General features: G+C 50.5%; 1 protein-coding gene across 1 annotated transcript in view; it reads right to left on the bottom strand.

Moving 5' to 3' along the window:
• Positions 1–213: 213 nt before the first annotated feature.
• Positions 214–17,335, bottom strand: part of LOC144734615 (U4/U6.U5 tri-snRNP-associated protein 1-like) — a 17,949-nt gene continuing 827 nt past the window's right edge. Inside the window, 15 exon segments of the mRNA XM_078616884.1 lie at positions 214–1,388; positions 1,712–1,833; positions 2,512–2,601; positions 3,014–3,152; positions 9,954–10,044; positions 10,448–10,535; positions 10,977–11,078; positions 11,646–11,864; positions 13,046–13,176; positions 13,461–13,609; positions 14,439–14,470; positions 14,472–14,570; positions 15,465–15,671; positions 16,811–16,956; positions 17,138–17,237. Coding sequence (XP_078473010.1) covers positions 1,370–1,388; positions 1,712–1,833; positions 2,512–2,601; positions 3,014–3,152; positions 9,954–10,044; positions 10,448–10,535; positions 10,977–11,078; positions 11,646–11,864; positions 13,046–13,176; positions 13,461–13,609; positions 14,439–14,470; positions 14,472–14,570; positions 15,465–15,671; positions 16,811–16,956; positions 17,138–17,237 — 1,734 coding nt within the window. The 3' untranslated portion in view covers positions 214–1,369.

The following is a 17,335-nucleotide window of genomic DNA, read 5'->3' as shown; positions in this document are numbered from 1 at the left end:
CCGCCTTTGTCTCCCCTGTGATGTTTACACACTGCACTAGGTACTCATTTGAGGCCGAATCGACCCAGGGAAGGCCCAGGACTGATTCAGATAATTGTCACTGGTGTTGGCTGCGAGCGGAAATCCAACTCGGGTAGCCGGATTCGTAGCGCAGCGTGCTGCTACACCACTGCTCTCCCCTACGTCAAATATACACACACACATGCTCGCATGTTACACAAGGCCCACCAATATTTTTATTGTAACAAAACATACAGGTCGTAGAGATGCAGACGTGGGACAGTAATTTACATACAAGGGAGGGGGTTACTTTCATGGGACAGATCCAACACTGAAGCACACCTGGACATCAATGCATGTGGCTGAGCGACTTGGGTTTAGACACCACCCCCCCGACCCGGCACCGTTGAGATTACAAGTTCCAATCTGGGTTAAGCCAGTCACGATTAAACAAAGTTCTTCAGTGTAGCGAGTTGGTCTCAGTCCGGCCACCAATGACTGACAATGAGACTTGGAGACTCGCATAGAGATCGGCTTAATCGCCACTGTCTGAATCCTGGATTCCAACCAAGGTTTTTCTGCTGTGCCGGCCCAACGCCTCTTATCAAGGCTTTTGATTTAATTGACACCTCACCGACTGCAGACAACAGGGCTCTAGGAGGGGATGCAGAAGTAGTTCTGCGCCATTTCTGTACCACGAGGTGGTGCACTGCTCGCAGTGAGGGGGTAAACAAAGGAAGCGTCTCCATCTCTTGGCGACACAATGGAGGCGTTTCTAACGTCACCCGGTTTCTGCTGTTGCTGATGAATTTAATCGAAGGATAACATCGAGCAGTAAATATCTGAAAGGTCGTGGACCTCCCGTATGCCGCCGACTCAGCCTTAAATGAGTTACCTGCTGCGATGTGTAAACACACAACAGTACGGGGGAGATAAAGGTGGCTGGGCATGGTGTTTGGCCACCCAGCCCCCCCCCAACCCCGCTCTGTCGTGTGCCATTGCCGGCCTTCATAGGCGTTGTGTTCTCAAATACCTGGATAAAGCAGAGTTCTTCAATAATTTTCCAAGGGGCCACTTTCGTCGATAAGACATCATTGTGAGGGTCGCCATGCATTTGAAACCATTGGGTTTGACAGCAGCACGGTGACGGGGTGTTTTCACATTTGTATATTGCTGGGCGTGCCGTACGTCAGGTGCCGCCAGTGGCTCGTGGGCCTTGCAATGAATGAAGAACACTGGGCTCAAGGCTATATTGGGGATCCTTGGTCGTCGTCGTCGGTGGAGGCAGAAGGTCGAGGAGAGGGGACCCCCCCGGGGGTGGGAGGTCGAGTGGCACAGGAGGTGCCCACACTGGCCTGGGTCTACCCCCTCACTTCGTTATCGTGTTCCTGTAATCACACACACACACCGAGCGTCAGGGTTATGGGTTAGCGATAAGGTTAGAGTTAAGGGCTAAGGTGACGTTGACAGGTTGGGGTAAGGGTGAACGTGAGAGAGCGAGTCTATTGTAACGCGAGTTAGTATCTCTGCTCTGACGTGAGCAAGTGAACGTTTGGTGACGCGTGAAGGACTCGTGTTCCTCTGGTGACATGAGTGAGCGAACGAGTGGGAGAGCGAGCAAACGAGTGGGAGCGCGAGCGAATAAGCGCAAGAGCGAGCGGGAGAGCGAGCGGGAGAGCGAGCAAGCATGTGGGCGAGTGGATCTACGCACGCGTTCATGCTCTTGCCGCTGCCACTCAAGATGATGAATGGCGTCTTCTGGGCCTTCTGCTTCTCCTGCAGTAGGGCAACGGTGCCAAGCGGAGTGTCACTCGAACTCATCTTCCTCAGCATCTGCCGCGTGGAGGGGAGGTGGGGAGGGCAGCGTCACAACACGGGCAACATTGTACCGTCAATTTACCTCCGTATTAACTGGGGTACCCTGCCAGATTCCAACTGTGAATCTCAGCGACAAGCGGTGAGCGCGCCACCACAAGGCCATGGGCAGGGAGCGGTTTGAGCGTTGGCACATTGCGGGAGGAGTGTTACAGACAGAGGGAGTACTTGAGTGTGCGTGTGTTCTGGGAAGCGGTAGTGTAGAGGTTAGTGCACTACACTACGAATCAGGCGATCAGAGTTCGATTTCTGCTCACAGCTAATACCGGTGACGATTATCTGAACCAGTCCTGGGCCTCCCCTAGGTCGACTCGGCCTCAAATGAGTACCTGGTGCAGTGTGTAAACATTTCCACAAGGGAGACAATGGCAACTCGCACCGTGCTGGCAATCATAGGTGCTGCTCACGAACAGCATTTGCCCCAACAGTCTGTTAAGACGATATGGGGGATTTTGTCTGTGTGTTAGTGTGAGTTTGAGAGGTGAGCATTTGCAAGTTGTTGTGGGAAAGTGTTTGAGCAGGAGTTCAGGAGTGAAAGCATCAGTGTTTGTTTATTTAAGAGTGTTTGGTTGTGCTATGGAGTGTTGCATTTGGTGCGTGGGAGAAAATGCTTCGGAGTGTTTCCAAGTCACTCACGTGCTCCTCTTCGAGTTTCTTTTGCCGTTTCTCAGTTTTCATCCTCCCCGAGCCCTTCCCATGGAAGCGGTGAGACAGCTGTCGGAACGCCTGTGTGTGTACACAGCAATGCACTCCATTCACAACGACGAACACCATTCACAATGACGAACACCATTCACAACGACGAACACCATTCACAACGGCGCACCCTGTTCCCAATGACGTGCGCCGTTCCTAACTATTCTAACACTATTCCTAACGTGTTCTACGGAACTGTGGGCTTGCAACTTGAGACCCCTCCAGCACTGGAAAAAATGTCAAACCTTGAAAAACCCACCGACCTCCCTACCACGAGTCCCTCTGGAGCCCACGGCCGTGCCACGTCTCATCAGGACCAACGCAACGAGGCGGGCAACCGTTTACTTCCCAATGTCCGAGCAATCTCGACACGAAACCTCGCCACGCCCCATCGTTTCACATGCTCCCTCGCGTCAAGGGAGGGGAGCAGGAAGCAGCGTACCTCCTTGGGCGTGAGCTTGCGCCCCGTCTCGTCCACGTACTCGATGCGCACGTCTGGCCGGTAGTGCTCCTTGTCCTTGAACTCCTGCCCGTAGGCGCGGTACTCCTCCCGGCGGCTGTACTTGTCATCGCTGCCGTGACTGCAACGCGCGCGCGTACAGATGGGGTGGGGGGGAGAATCGATTGTCAATGAGAAAACCTCCCGAGGCTGTGGCGAGGCCCAGCAATAGTAGCGTGCGTTGTTGCAGAGATTCAAGGTTTTATTTGAAGGGGCAGCCACGGTGAATTGCGTGCTGCATACAAACCGTAATACTACCACGACTACTACTCGCGGTGCGCTTCTCTCACAGTGGACGATAAATGGTGGTGCAGTGGCGAGATGTTAACTCCCTCGACTAGTATGCAGGAGGTCGTGGGTTCGATGGCTGTATCGAAGACAGCGACATGCTGGCTTCAAGCCCTGTGGTGGCCGTCTCTCACCCTGTCAGGAGGTTCACAATGGCCATGCCAAAAACATTGTTGCCAGTGCTGGTGAAATCCTCCGGTTTTTACCTCCACACATTTAGAATGTGTTTGGATTATTTTGTTGCTATACATTTCCACATGATAAGCCACTTTGTTGGGCTATCATTTGTGGTCAGACAGCTCAGCGAGCTTTACTTGGTAAGATCACAATTGTTTAGTTTTATTTGTATATTTAAGTGACTTGTTTACCTTTGCTATACTTTGCACTCCTATCGGGGTTTTGCATTGTTTGTTGTAACGTTCTGACTGGACATCTGGGAAGAGGTTTATAAATCGTCGGATCCCTTCAGTATAAATATTCGGATTCTTTCGATTTTGTGCATGTCTCCGTCTCTCGCAGAAATAATGGCCGTGTTGGGGCACACTACATCGGCAACCACAATGCCACTGGCTAGGAGATGTGAACTACCTCGCCTGATATACAGGCGGTTGTGGGTTCGACCCAGACCCTGACGTCTGCTGTGTATTTGGAGTTTTCAAGTTCTTCCCATGGTAGCATGGATTTTCCTCTGGGACCTCCGGTTTTCCCTCCACATTTAGAATAAACGTGCGTTTAGAGCAGGGGTCCTCAAACTACGGCCCGCGGGCCACATGCGGCCCGCCGAGGACATTTATCCGGCCCGCCAGGTGTTTTTTCCGCCGCTGCCTGTCCGTTACTTTTTTTCTTCATGAGAAGGACGGTCATTGGTGGAAGAGGGAGAGGGGGCGGCCGCCGCCGATTGGCTGGCCGGCTGAAGCGCTGGATCATGGGAATTGTAGTCCGGCTGCAATCAAGCTTCAGGCGGTGGGAGGAACCGAACAGTGCAGCCGGACTACTACTCCCACCTCCCAGGACTCAGAGGAAGCCAGGGCATGTGGGAGGGGCCGGCTGCGCTGTGAACAAAACTGCAGGTGTAATTAATTTTTAATGGCACCCGCACCAGTGTGAGCCTGGGGTAAAAGCGGAGTTCCCCCAATCAGACTGCATTGATGGGCAGTGCAGTCTGTATGTCTCTGTGTGGGCAAAGTTATTGCTGGTATATTGTTTTTGTAGCGCTGTATATATATATTGGTATTTTACTAATAGAAATTTTGACTCCCTAGGAAACAATGATGTCAAGAAAGAGAAAAATTGACTCGGAGTGTAGGATATTCAAAGAACAGTGGACTTATGATTACTTTTTCATGCAGTGTCTGATATGCCAGAATATAGTGTCTGTGTTCAAAGAATACAATTTACGTCCACACTATGAAACTCAACATTAAGATAAATATGATTGTTTGGTCGGAGAAGTGAGAAAAGATGAAATATTAAAAGTGAAAAATACATTAACAACTCAGCAAAATACTTTTGTGAAGCAGAAGCAGCTAAATATTTCATCACTGCGAGCAAGTTTTCAAGTTGCCAAGCTAATAGCGTGCACTGGCAGACCATTCGTGGAGGGAGAATTTGTTAAAGAATGCCTTCTTTCTGTTGCCAAAGAGATGTGTCCAGAGAAGGCCGATTTATTTAGTACAGTGAGTCTTTCAGGACCTACAATTACACGGAGAATTGAAGAAATGGGAGACAATTTGCATCAGCATTTGCAAATCTCCACAAAAAAAATCTCCTATTTTTCCTTGGCACTCGACGAAATCAATGATGTTCGGGATTCTGCACAACTTCTAAATTTTATTCGTGGGACGAATGACTATTTCAAAGTCACAGAAGAGCTTGATGCACTGCAAAGCAAAGGAACTACTACAGGAGAGGATATCTATGAAAAGATTTACCAAACTGTGAATGGTTTGGAGCTGAACTGGGCTAAACTAGCCAGTGTGACAACTGATGGTGCTCCTAGCATGGTGGGGTCTAAGAAAGGAGTAATTGCTCGCATTAACCAAGAGATGGACAAACAACCATTATCATCCAATAGCCATACACTGCCTCATCCACCAACAAGCGCTGTGTAGTAAATCACTGAAGTAGGACTCTGTTATGAAAACTGTGGTATCTTGTGTTAACTTCATTAGAGCTACGTAGAAGGGAAGTAGTCCTGCATAATGCACGGGCATATGTAGTACTAATCACATTCCTGCATTTCCCATAAATATGCTAAATTCCTCTTGATATGCAAATTATTTTGTCAAGGCGTCCTTTCCCCCCCCTTCCAACCCAGCTTATATATATGCTCCAAGCTCGTGTGCTGTTTCATTCAGACGCTGTCGTCTCGACAGACCTGGTTTTCACCTGAGGACGGCTGCTTGCGTTGTGGCCGAAACGTCGTGAGAATTATTTTATTATGTTTTATTTTTATTATTTTATTACTTCCCTTCTACGTGACTTTACCGAAAGAACCAAGAAGATGAAACCCTGCAGTCATGAAAGCTTTAAATCGAAATTCATTAGAGCTCATGGACTAAACCACAGACAATTTCAGGAATTTCTGTCTGAGCTAAATGTTGACTATGAAGATGTTCTGTACCACACAGAAGTCCGTTGGCTGAGTCGAGGGAGAGTTTTGAAACGTTTCTATGACTTACTTCCACAGATTACAGCTTTTGTGCTTTCAAAAAACAAATTAGTACCAGAGCTCAATGATGCAGAATGGAAATGGCACCTTGCCTTTCTGACAGATGTAACAGAGCTACTCAACAGTTTCAATGTGCAACTTCAAGGAAAGGGGAAGCTCATCTGTGATATGCAATCACATGTCAAAGCATTTGAAGTAAAATTAGGCCTCCTCATCAAACAAGTGAAGGAGGAAAACTTCTGCCATTTCCCCACAACTCAAAATCTGTTAGCGGAAAAACCATTGGTTGCATTCCCAAACAAAACATGTGTGGATTCACTGTAAAATTGCGAAAGGAGTTCCAATTTAGATTTAAAGCTTCATCTCCATGAACAGGACATACAGCTTTTCTGTAACCCATTTTCTATTGACATTGAAAATGTGGATACAATTTACCATATGGAACTGGCTGAACTGCAGAATTGTGACTCTGAAAGACGCATTCAAGTCAAGCAGCCTTCATAATTTCTATGCATCTCTCCCCTCTGAGACATATCCTCATCTCAGGAACCATGCACTCAAAATGGCAACCATCTTTGGCAGCACTTATGTCTGTGAACAGACTTTTTCCAGAATGAAACATTTGAAATCTCCAACCAGATCTAGACTAACGGATGCACACTTGCATCACTTGTTACGACTAGCAGTGACAAATATGGAACCGGACATTGACCATCTCATTAGCCAAAAGCAGGCTCATAGTTCCCATTGAAATACTGGCAAGTTTGTTTATTTAACTTTACTTGTTCTTCATTTTAAATATTGCATTTGTTCCCGTTTTGTTTCTTCACTTCAAAATAAGATATATGCAGTGTGCATAGGAATTTGTTCATAGTTCTTTTTAACTGTAGTCCGGCCCTCCAACGGTCTGAGGGACAGTGAACTGGCCCCCTGTTTAAAAAGTTTGAGGACCCCTGGTTTAGAGTATTTGACTGCTATACATTTCCACACGATGAGCTAATTTGTTGAGCTATCATTTGTGATAGCCAGATTGTTATGAAAAACAGCTGTAGAGCCCAGTGGTACTTACCTTGTAAAATAAAAACAGAGTCCCCGAGTTACGACGACTTACGATATTTCCATCTTACGATGGCGAAATGAAAAAATTGTTAAATATTTTAAATTTCGAGCGGCAGGCAAAGGCAACAGCGTACGAGGTACGATCTTGGCGAGTACAGTACAATATGATACGTTACGATACGTTCAATGCATGTACGATATGTAGCTTTAGCGATTAAATTTTAGGGTTACCACGATACGATACGTTCAATGCATGTTAAAAGTTTTTATAGCCGATTGGATTGTTTCCTGAAAAAACGTTCTATTAAATTGCGGTTCATATAGGTAGGATAAGAATTTACCTTGTTTTTTTTACTTGACATTTTACTGTGCAATACAGTATTGTAATTAATAAATACATACGGTATATAGTTTATACAGTACGGTACTGTAAATTGCTCTGTTTTGCTCAATTATCACCATTCTTTAAGACTCTTGGGTAGGCGAGGCCATCTTCAACTTACGATATTTTCAACTTACGATGGGGTCCTCGTAATGCATCTCCATCGTAAGTAGAGGACTAGCTGTAGATTTCGATTTAAAGCTTTCGTGACTGCAGGAATTCATCTTCTTGGTTTTTTCGGTAAAGTCACGTAGAAGGGAAGTAATAAAATAATAAAAATAAAACATAATAAAACAATTCTCACGACGTTTCGGCCACAACGCAAGCAGCCGTCTTCAGGTGAAGAATGAGAACCTGTCAAGCTGGGAGCTTATATATAAGCTGAGTTGGGGGGTGTAAGAAGAGCGCCTTAACAAAAGGATGTGCATATCAAGAGGAATTAAGCATATTCATGGGAAATGCGTAGGAGGTGGGCGGGGGGGTTTCAAGGGAGGGGGCAGGGGGTAGCAATAACAAAGGGATGGAATGTTAAAGCAATGAAACATGTGAATGGGAGAGCGGTGACCGAACACCAACAGCGGAGCAAGTAATGCATTCCCTGTGGAGAACACAAGATACACAGTTAATGCCTGTGAGTGGATTGCGGACTGAAAGTCGCCGTAAACGTGAACAACAATCAGTTAAGATCCGAAATGGTTTATTACGTCCTTCCAATGATTGCTGAGCCAGAATCCATCTTCTCGGTTGAAATTGTCTGTGTTTGTATATGTGGATCGCCTCATGAACGAATCTCTCATGGTAGCCAGATGGCTTGCAGAGAACCTCTGTCTTGGAGAAGTCAAAGTCATGTGAGCCCACTGAATTGTAACAGTGATCTGCCACGGCTGAGGTGTTTGTCCTACCGTGTTTCAGGTCTGCTTTATGTTCGCGGATGCGGTCCAAGACATGTCGTTTAGTTTCTCCAATGTAACTGCTACCACAGAGGCAACTTAGTTTGTAGACGCCAGGGTACTGTATGTCTGGAACCACGTCTTTTACAGACGGGACCAGATCACGGATTTTATGTACTGTGTTGAATCGGACCTGAATCTTGTGTTTAATCAGGATTTTGGAGATCGTTTTTGTGACCCCAGCAATGTAGGGTAAGGTGATGGTTTTGAAAGGCTCCTCAACAGGATCCTTCTTGATGGTTGGAGTGATGGCTTTACGGATTGTGTAGTCGGAGTAACCATTAGCCTTAAGAGCTTGGCGTACGTGTTTGAGTTCACTAGCCATCCCAGAAGAACTCCCTCATCAAGACCCTATACCATAGAGCCCAATGCATCTCCGACCAGGAACACATTGCCAGTGAACTCAAACACGTACGCCAAGCTCTTAAGGCTAATGGTTACTCCGACTACACAATCCGCAAGGCCATCACTCCAACCATCAAGAAGGATCCTCTTGAGGAGCCTTTCAAAACCATCACCTTACCCTACATTGCTGGGGTCACAAAAAAGATCTCCAAAATCCTGATTAAACACAAGATTCAGGTACGATTCAACACAGTACATAAAATCCGTGATCTGGTCCCGTCTGTAAAAGACGTGGTTCCAGACATACAGTACCCTGGCGTCTACAAACTAAGTTGCCTCTGTGGTAGCAGTTACATTGGAGAAACCAAACGACATGTCTCGGACCGCATCCGCGAACATAAAGCAGACCTGAAACACGGTAGGACAAACACCTCAGCCGTGGCAGATCACTGTTACAATTCAGTGGGCTCACATGACTTTGACTTCTCCAAGACAGAGGTTCTCTGCAAGCCATCTGGCTACCATGAGAGATTTGTTCATGAGGCGATCCACATATACAAACACAGAGACAATTTCAACCGAGAAGATGGATTCTGGCTCAGCAATCATTGGAAGGACGTAATAAACCATTTCGGATCTTAACTGATTGTTGTTCACGTTTACGGCGACTTTCAGTCCGCAATCCACTCACAGGCATTAACTGTGTATCTTGTGTTCTCCACAGGGAATGCATTACTTGCTCCGCTGTTGGTGTTCGGTCACCGCTCTCCCATTCACATGTTTCATTGCTTTAACATTCCATCCCTTTGTTATTGCTACCCCCTGCCCCCTCCCTTGAAACCCCCCCGCCCACCTCCTACGCATTTCCCATGAATATGCTTAATTCCTCTTGATATGCACATCCTTTTGTTAAGGCGCTCTTCTTACACCCCCCAACTCAGCTTATATATAAGCTCCCAGCTTGACAGGTTCTCATTCTTCACCTGAAGACGGCTGCTTGCGTTGTGGCCGAAACGTCGTGAGAATTGTTTTATTATGTTTTATTTTTATTATTTTATTACTTCCCTTCTACGTGACTTTACCGAAAAAACCAAGAAGACTAGCTGTAGTTTAAGCCCCTGGGGTGACGGTTCGATCTGGGGTGATCGACATGGCCATTAAAAAAAATCGGGCGAGCAGCATCCTCACTTCTTGTCCTCAATGGTGTAGAGGGCGGAGGGGAGGGTCTTGTGGGGGTTTTTGACGCGCGCCATCTTCGATACCTCCGTCTCTAGGTACCCTGCACGTGCGCAGGGGGAGGGGGGGCATACACAGACGGCTATAGAGACAGGCGGACAGCTATACAGATCGAGACAGATACTCGCACACAAATAGGCAGCTACACACAGACAGCTATACAGACAGGCGGACGGCTATACAGATCGAGACAGCTACTCGCACACAAATAGGCAGCTACACATGCATACAGATAAGGCAGACAGCTACGCACACAGACCTCCGATTAGCATGGTTGCCTATATACATACATAGAGATCTACACACCCAAAGAGACAAACGGCTATACAGAGAGGCATACAGCTACGGGAGGAGCAGGAGCAGCAGCAGGAGTAAAAGCATAAGGAGGGGCATGAGGAGAAGTAACAGGCAGGAGGAGAAGCAGCAAGAGCAGCAGCAGCACTCACCCTTGGTGTTGCAGAGCTTGAGAGCGGATGCGAGACCACCCGTAATCATCGGCTCTTCCTCCAGGATTGCACCGGCTCCCGTTGGGGTCTGTGTGGTCACGCACACACACAAGAGACAATTGAGATACACAGACAAGACACGCTCTCACACACACACAGACAGAGACAAGACACACGCACACATAAACACAAATAAGACAGACACACATGGCAACACACGCGCACACAGACGACAGATGCTGGCATAAGACAAAGACCCCCCTATATGAACATACTGTAGGGGCAAGTGCTGTTAGCGAGTAGCACCTATGTAAGCCGGTACAGCACACAAGAGGGTGGGTGGCCAGCACCACCCGTGAAAAGCCTTTGCCTCCACCGTCGCGATCGTTACACACCGCAACAGATACTCATTTGAACCTAGCAAACTCTGTTTGCTAGGTTCGTAGTCCAACGCGTGAACCGTTGCACTACCGTTCCCCATAAACATGCACACACGTGGACAATGGTGAGTGGGGGGTGAGTGGGCGACCTCCACACGCTCCCGCTCTTCCTCCAGGTTTACTGCGCTCCAGCCGGCCCCCTCCTCGTCCTCCTCGTCCGCTCGCATCTCCGAGTCGCTCTGCTCAAAGTCCTGTGTGTGGGGGGGGGGGGGGGCAGCAGAGGGGAGAAGGGGCAGTGGGGGGGGGTGCAAAAGTTTAATCATCACAGGAGCTCTTGCACAATTGCTCACAATCACTCTCATTCACTTACGCACTCACCAGAAACGCGGGCGAGTTTGAGTGAGCCAGCAAGAAGCGAGCGAGGGGATGAGTGAGTGAGCTAAAGGATGAGTGAGAGAAAGTGGTTCATCGTTAGCACCTTTGGCTACGTTCGGTGCAAAGGAAGTTCAATGTACATACATATGTGAGCAAGGAATGAGCGAAGAATAAGTGAGCAGGCGCGTGAGGAGGGAAGCGGGTAAGTGAGCGAGACAAGGGGTGAGCGAGTGAGCAGGAAGTGAGCGAGGGGATAAGACAGCGGGTGAGTGAGCGAGCGAGGTGCGAGGGGATGAATGAGCGAGTGGGCGAGTGGGGAGGGGATAAGACAGCAGCGGGCAAGTGAGCAAGTGAGACTGCGAGTGAGTAGCGAGCGAAACCACGCGTGAGTAAGACAGCAAGTGGGTGGGTGGCGTGGTGGGCGAGGTTGGCGACGCCCATACCAGCAGGTCGTCGCGGTCGTCGCGGTTCCCCGACAGGCCGTAGGTGGGGATTTCCCCGAGCGTGCGGCAGAACTCCGACGTGGAGTTGAAGACGATGTGGCCATGCCGGTCTCGCTCCCCCAGAACCATCCGCTCCTCGTCATCCTCCTCCTCGTCCTCGCCACCGTCGTTCTCACCTCGTCGCTCCCCGCTCTGCATGCTCCGCACCACCGTCGCGACCTGGGAAACGAGGTGGACGAGTTTGGGGGGTGGGTTTGGTTTTGGCCGTGGCTGCTACTGTTGTCGTCGTTTTTGTTGTGCTGGCAGACTTCGTGGTTGTCAGCGCGTCGCTTGTTCTTTCATTCGCGGAACCAGGCATGCGCTCGCTCAACTTTCTCACCAAGCGCGCACTCAGTCACCCACTTATTCACCGAACCACTCGCTCACACGTGTGAGCGTATGCGTGTGCATGCGCGTGTGATGGTACAACCATGCGCACTTGCGTGTGACCACGCGAGTGAGCTTGTGTGCACGAGCGCACAATCACGCGGGCTTGCGTGTGAGTTCGAGCCTCAAGTGAGTACTCGGTGCGGCGATGTGTAAAGATCGTCAATGGGGAGATAAAGGCAGCTGGACATGGTGCTGGCCTTCATAGGCGCAGCTCGCCAACAACACTTGCCCCAATGGCCTGTCAATGGCTACACGGGGCATCTTTGTTTGTGTGGGTGTGCGTGCAATCGAGCGGTAGTGGAGAGCGGCAATGTTACCGTTAGCGCATTGCGCTACAAACCTGGCGACCTTGGGTTCAATTCCCGCTCATGGCCAACACCAGCAGTGATTATCTGAACTGGTTCTGGGCTTCCCCTAGGTTGACTCGGCCTCAAATGAGTACCTGATGCTGTGTGTAAACATTGTTACTGGGGATACAAAGTTGGCTGGGCGTATTGCTGGCTACCCACTCCCTTGTGTGCTGTGCTGGCCTTCATAGGTGCTACTCGCTAACAGCACTTGCCCCAATATCTCGATGAAAGCTGTATGGGGGGAATGTTTGTGAAAGAATGGGGCGCCACTATGGCAACATGTTAACTCCCATTCCTGGTATACAGGAGGGCATGGGTTCAATCCCGACTCTGGCACCTGTAAATTTCGAGTCTGCATGTTCTCCCTATGGTCGTGTGGCTTTTTCTCTGGGTCCTCCGGTATTTCCCTCCACATTTAGAATCAACGTGTTGAGAGTATTTGGCTGCTGCTATAAATTTCCGCACGACGATGAGCCGCTTCGTTGAGCTATCATTTGTGATAGCCAGGTCTCTTCTGAAAAAGAGCTACATAAGCTCAGTGGGGCCTGACCTGGTAAAATAAAAACACATTTAGTTTTAGTGTAGTAGTGTATGCGTGTGAGCGTGCGAGCGAGCGAGCACCCTGATAGCCGCGTCACGCAGGTCCCTCTTCTGCCGTAGTCGCCGCTGCTTGTCCAGCTGCCTCTGCAGTTCCTGTTCCGCCTCGTCCTCCTCCACCACCACGACGGGTGACGCGGGCGTCACCAGCTCCTCTAACCGCCATACACACACACACACACAATGATGCCCCCGTATAGCCTTAACACTGTTGGGACAAGTACTGTTAGCGAGCGGCGCTTAAGAAGGCCGGCACGGCACACGAGGGGGTGGGTGGACAGCACCACGCCCGGTCGCCTTTGTCTTCCTAATGGTGATGTCCACACATTGCACCAGGTAGTCGTACACAGATACACCCCGCCATCACCAACATCATCAGCAGCCGTAGTCTACCCACTGCTGGGCGAAGACAAATCCCCCGCGATGTGCAACGTCTCACCCTCGTCGTCGCTCATTTGCATGTCCTGCACCGTGGTGTCGGCATCATGCCCCTCCTCCTGTCGCTCCTCACCACCCCCCTTGCCATCTCCACGAACCTCCTCACCCTCGCCCTCTGCAGAGTGCAGAGGCAGAGCGCCCTGACGACGCCTGGGGGGGGGGGGGGTGAGAGGGGAGGTGGTGTGGTGGTGTGTCGGGGTAGGTGAGTGTGGTGGTGTGTAGGGGTAGGTGAGTGTGGTGGTGTGTAGGGGTAGGAGAGCGTGGTGGTGTGTAGGGGTAGGTGAGTGTGGTGGTGTGTAGGGGTAGGTGAGTGTGGTGGTGTGTAGGGGTAGGAGAGTGTGGTGGTGTGTAGGGGTAGGAGAGTGTGGTGGTGTGTAGGGGTAGGAGTGTGTGGTGGTGTGTAGGAGTGTGTGATGGTGTGTAGGGGTAGGAGTGTGTAGGGGTAGGAGTGTGTGGTGGTGTGTAGGAGTGTGTGATGGTGTGTAGGGGTAGGAGTGTGTAGGGGTAGGAGTGTGTGGTGGTGTGTAGGAGTGTGTGATGGTGTGTAGGGGTAGGAGTGTGTAGGGGTAGGAGTGTGTGGTGGTGTGTAGGAGTGTGTGGTGGTGTGTAGGGGTAGGAGAGCGTGGTGGTGTGTAGGTGAGTGTGGTGGTGTGTACGGGTAGGTGAGTGTGGTGGTGTGTAGGGGTAGGAGTGTGTGGTGGTGTGTAGGGGTAGGAGTGTGTGGTGGTGTGTAGGAGTGTGTGGTGGTGTGTAGGAGGGGTAGGTGATTGTGGGGAGCGCTTGTGTAGCAGTTACCAGCAAACCGAGATCGATTCCCGCTCGTGGCCAATACCAGTGACAATCATCTGAACTGGTCCTGGGCCTCCCCTATATCAACTCAGCCTCAACTTAGTATTTGGGGCGATGTGTAAACATTGGCCAGCCAGCCTACTTGCTGCTGGACTACCGCCTCAACCACAGCCCTTGGAGGCCGCCTCACCGCGAGCCGAGGTCTGAGGCCGCCGCCCCCCCCCGAGGTCTTGCCGGGGAGCGGTGCCAGCTGGTCGGCACGCAACGTCTTCTCTCTGCGCCGGATCTTCTTTACCCGGCGCTTCGTCTTTCGGAACGTGACCTACGTTTGTCATTGTTTTGGAAAAGGGGGTGGTGGGGGGGTAGTTCAAGGGTCAAGGGGACGTTCGCGACCTCCCAGAAAACAACAAAAAACCGACAGTTCTATCTTTTTGAAACGCTTTCCCGATGAAGGTTGGAAAGCACGTTCATCACTGCCGTCCATCTGTCAAGCTATTCAATTTTTTGTTTTACCAGGTAAGGACCACTGAAATGATGTCTCAATGAAGTGGCTTTTCACGTGTATAGCAGCCAAATACTCTAAACGTGTTCTGTTGATTATAAATATGGAAGGAAAAACCGGAGGAGCCGGAGACAAATCCACACAACCACAGGGAGAGAGACACGCAAACTCCAAATATACAGCAGGCCTCGGGGTCAAACCCACGACCTCCAGTATATACCAGGTAAGGGAGTGAACATCTCGCCACCGTGACACCCCGTGGCAAGCTATGAGAGAACGGCAGAAGGCAGGGGAGTAACTCAACAACGAGTGGAGCGAGGTGGCACAGCAGGGTGCACATATGGTGCATCTGCCAGTCATCTCAGTCAGTCAACCCATGGCACCTAGGCAGGGCCATCCATGGGGAGGGCGGGGTGCGTGGCCCAAGGCAAATCTCACTGTGGGCCTCCCCACCCCGATGGCTTCAAACTGAATCGCAAGTATTACACCTGACAAAGTGACAACGACGTGCGGGGCCCCCTCAAAGCGTGGGGGCCCAGGGCAGTCGCCCCGATTTGCCGTACCCCTAGGGATAGCTCTGCACCTGGGTCCGTCTCGTGACCTCCTCCCGCCAGCGGCGGGAGCCTTCCACACTTCACTCGACTGGCTCAAAGCGGCACAGCCAGCCGGTTACAAACGACGTTGGCCGTTTCGTCTTCGCTGTCGCCGTCTCACCATCTCTTGGGGTGAGTAGAACTCGTTGGCTATCTGGGGCACCGCAGTCTCGAGCCGCTGGGCCTGGCTGCGCAGCGTGTCGCGCACGCTTTGCAGCTCGCGCTCCCAGCTGCCGTCCGCCGTCCCGCCGTGCTCCAGCTGGAATGACTTCCTCTTCTCCCCGTCGATCTCCTCATCGTACTTGGACAGCACGGCCCGCTGGCGCATCTGCAATGAGGTGAGGGCGACAGGGAGGGAGAGGTGAGTGATGGAGGGGTAGGTGGATGGCTCCGAGTGTGTGTGTGGCAATTGAAGAGGCTCGTGAAGGACGCTAGTGGGCAGTTGGAGGTTTCCAATAATGGAGGGCAGAGGAACGATGCTCTGCCAGCCATCTCAGTCAGTTTCAATTTAATTTATTAGGTAGAGCCCTGTGAGCCATTCGGCTCTTGAATCGGGTGCAACCGCAACAAACAAAAAAACAAAAACATGGGTCTGTCCCGTGACCTCCTGTCAGCAAGCCTTCAACACTTTACGTGGCCTCGAAGTGCACCTGGCATGGCAAAGGAGCGGTGGTGACATCACCGTGGTGAGTGTTGTTGTTATTGAATAAGTGGGGAGCGGTGGTGTAGTGGTTAGCGCACAGTGCTACGAACCTGATGTTTGATTCCTGCTCACGACCAACTTTGGTGATGAATACCTGAATTGGTCCTAGGTCTCCCTTAGGTCGACTCAGCCTCAGTTTAAATAAGTGGGCACCACGGTAGTTAACATCTCGCCACCTCCCGACCCCGACACCTGTATATTTGGAGTTTGCATGTATCTCCCCACGTGGTCGTGCGGATTTCCACGCAATCCACTTGGTTGAGCTATAATTTATGGCCAGGTCAATTATAAAAAGAGCTATATAGCTCGGTGGGCCATAACTGGTAAAATAAAAAATAGTTTATAGTAAAGTACCTGGTATAGTGTGTAAACATCAGCGCTGGGGAGACGAAGGTGTTGGTCTTAATTCGATGCTCGCTAACAGCACTTGCCCCAACAGTCTGTTAAGGCTATACGGGGGGGGGGGGGGGGGGGAGATGAATCTGTCTTTTGAGCGAGTGGGTGAAGGACTGATTGAGTGAAGGCGTAGGTGTGTGGGAGTGAGTGGGTGGGTTAGTAGTGAGAAATCGAAGACGCGAGTGAGTGGGCGAGCGAAGGAAGGGGAATGAACGTGCGGGTTTGGTGGGCGAGCGTGGTGAGGAAGCGGGTGAGTGAAGGAGGTAGCGAGTGACGAGGTGGACAGGGGGCGGTGAGCGAGCGGCTGAGCGAGCGACGGGGTGAGACAGCGAGTGAGGGATGAGTATGGCTCATCGCGCGAGGCTCACAATGGCCAAGTCGTCCACAGACTCGTCCTCCTCGTAGGGCTGATACACCGGCTTCTTCTTCTTGAGCTCCACGTTCTTGTCAGCCTTCTCCTTGTCCACCATGTTCACGTTCACCAGCACGTCTCCGTCCTCCTCATCCAGGATGGCTGAGCAACGGTAAGACGACGAGGAGGATGGGGAGGTGGAACGGAGGAGAGACATCATCGCCACGATTGCCAACATTGTCAATCATCAACACAACGAGCATTGCCATCGATATCATGCATGTATGTTGAACTTCTTTAGTACTGTACGTAGCTAACCGTGCTAATTGGAGGAAGGGTTTACCTTTATCCTTAAGCGTCAGGATGACTGTCTGCCCTTCCTGGAAGGTCTCGATGTCGTGCTCGACAGAGAGCCCCGTCAAGTCCTTGGAGGTGTATGACGGCTACGGGATGAGAGAGATGTTCATCATCATCAACACAATTATCATCATCGTCACAATCATTATTGTAGCCACCGCTGTCATCATCAACCAGCGACGAT

The sequence above is a fragment of the Lampetra planeri genome, chromosome 52 (assembly GCF_965212315.1).
Source record: "Lampetra planeri chromosome 52, kcLamPlan1.2.h2, whole genome shotgun sequence".
NCBI lineage: Eukaryota > Metazoa > Chordata > Hyperoartia > Petromyzontiformes > Petromyzontidae > Lampetra > Lampetra planeri.
The sequence above is the reverse complement of the archived record's forward strand: the minus strand, read 5'-3'. Positions and strand labels throughout refer to the sequence as shown.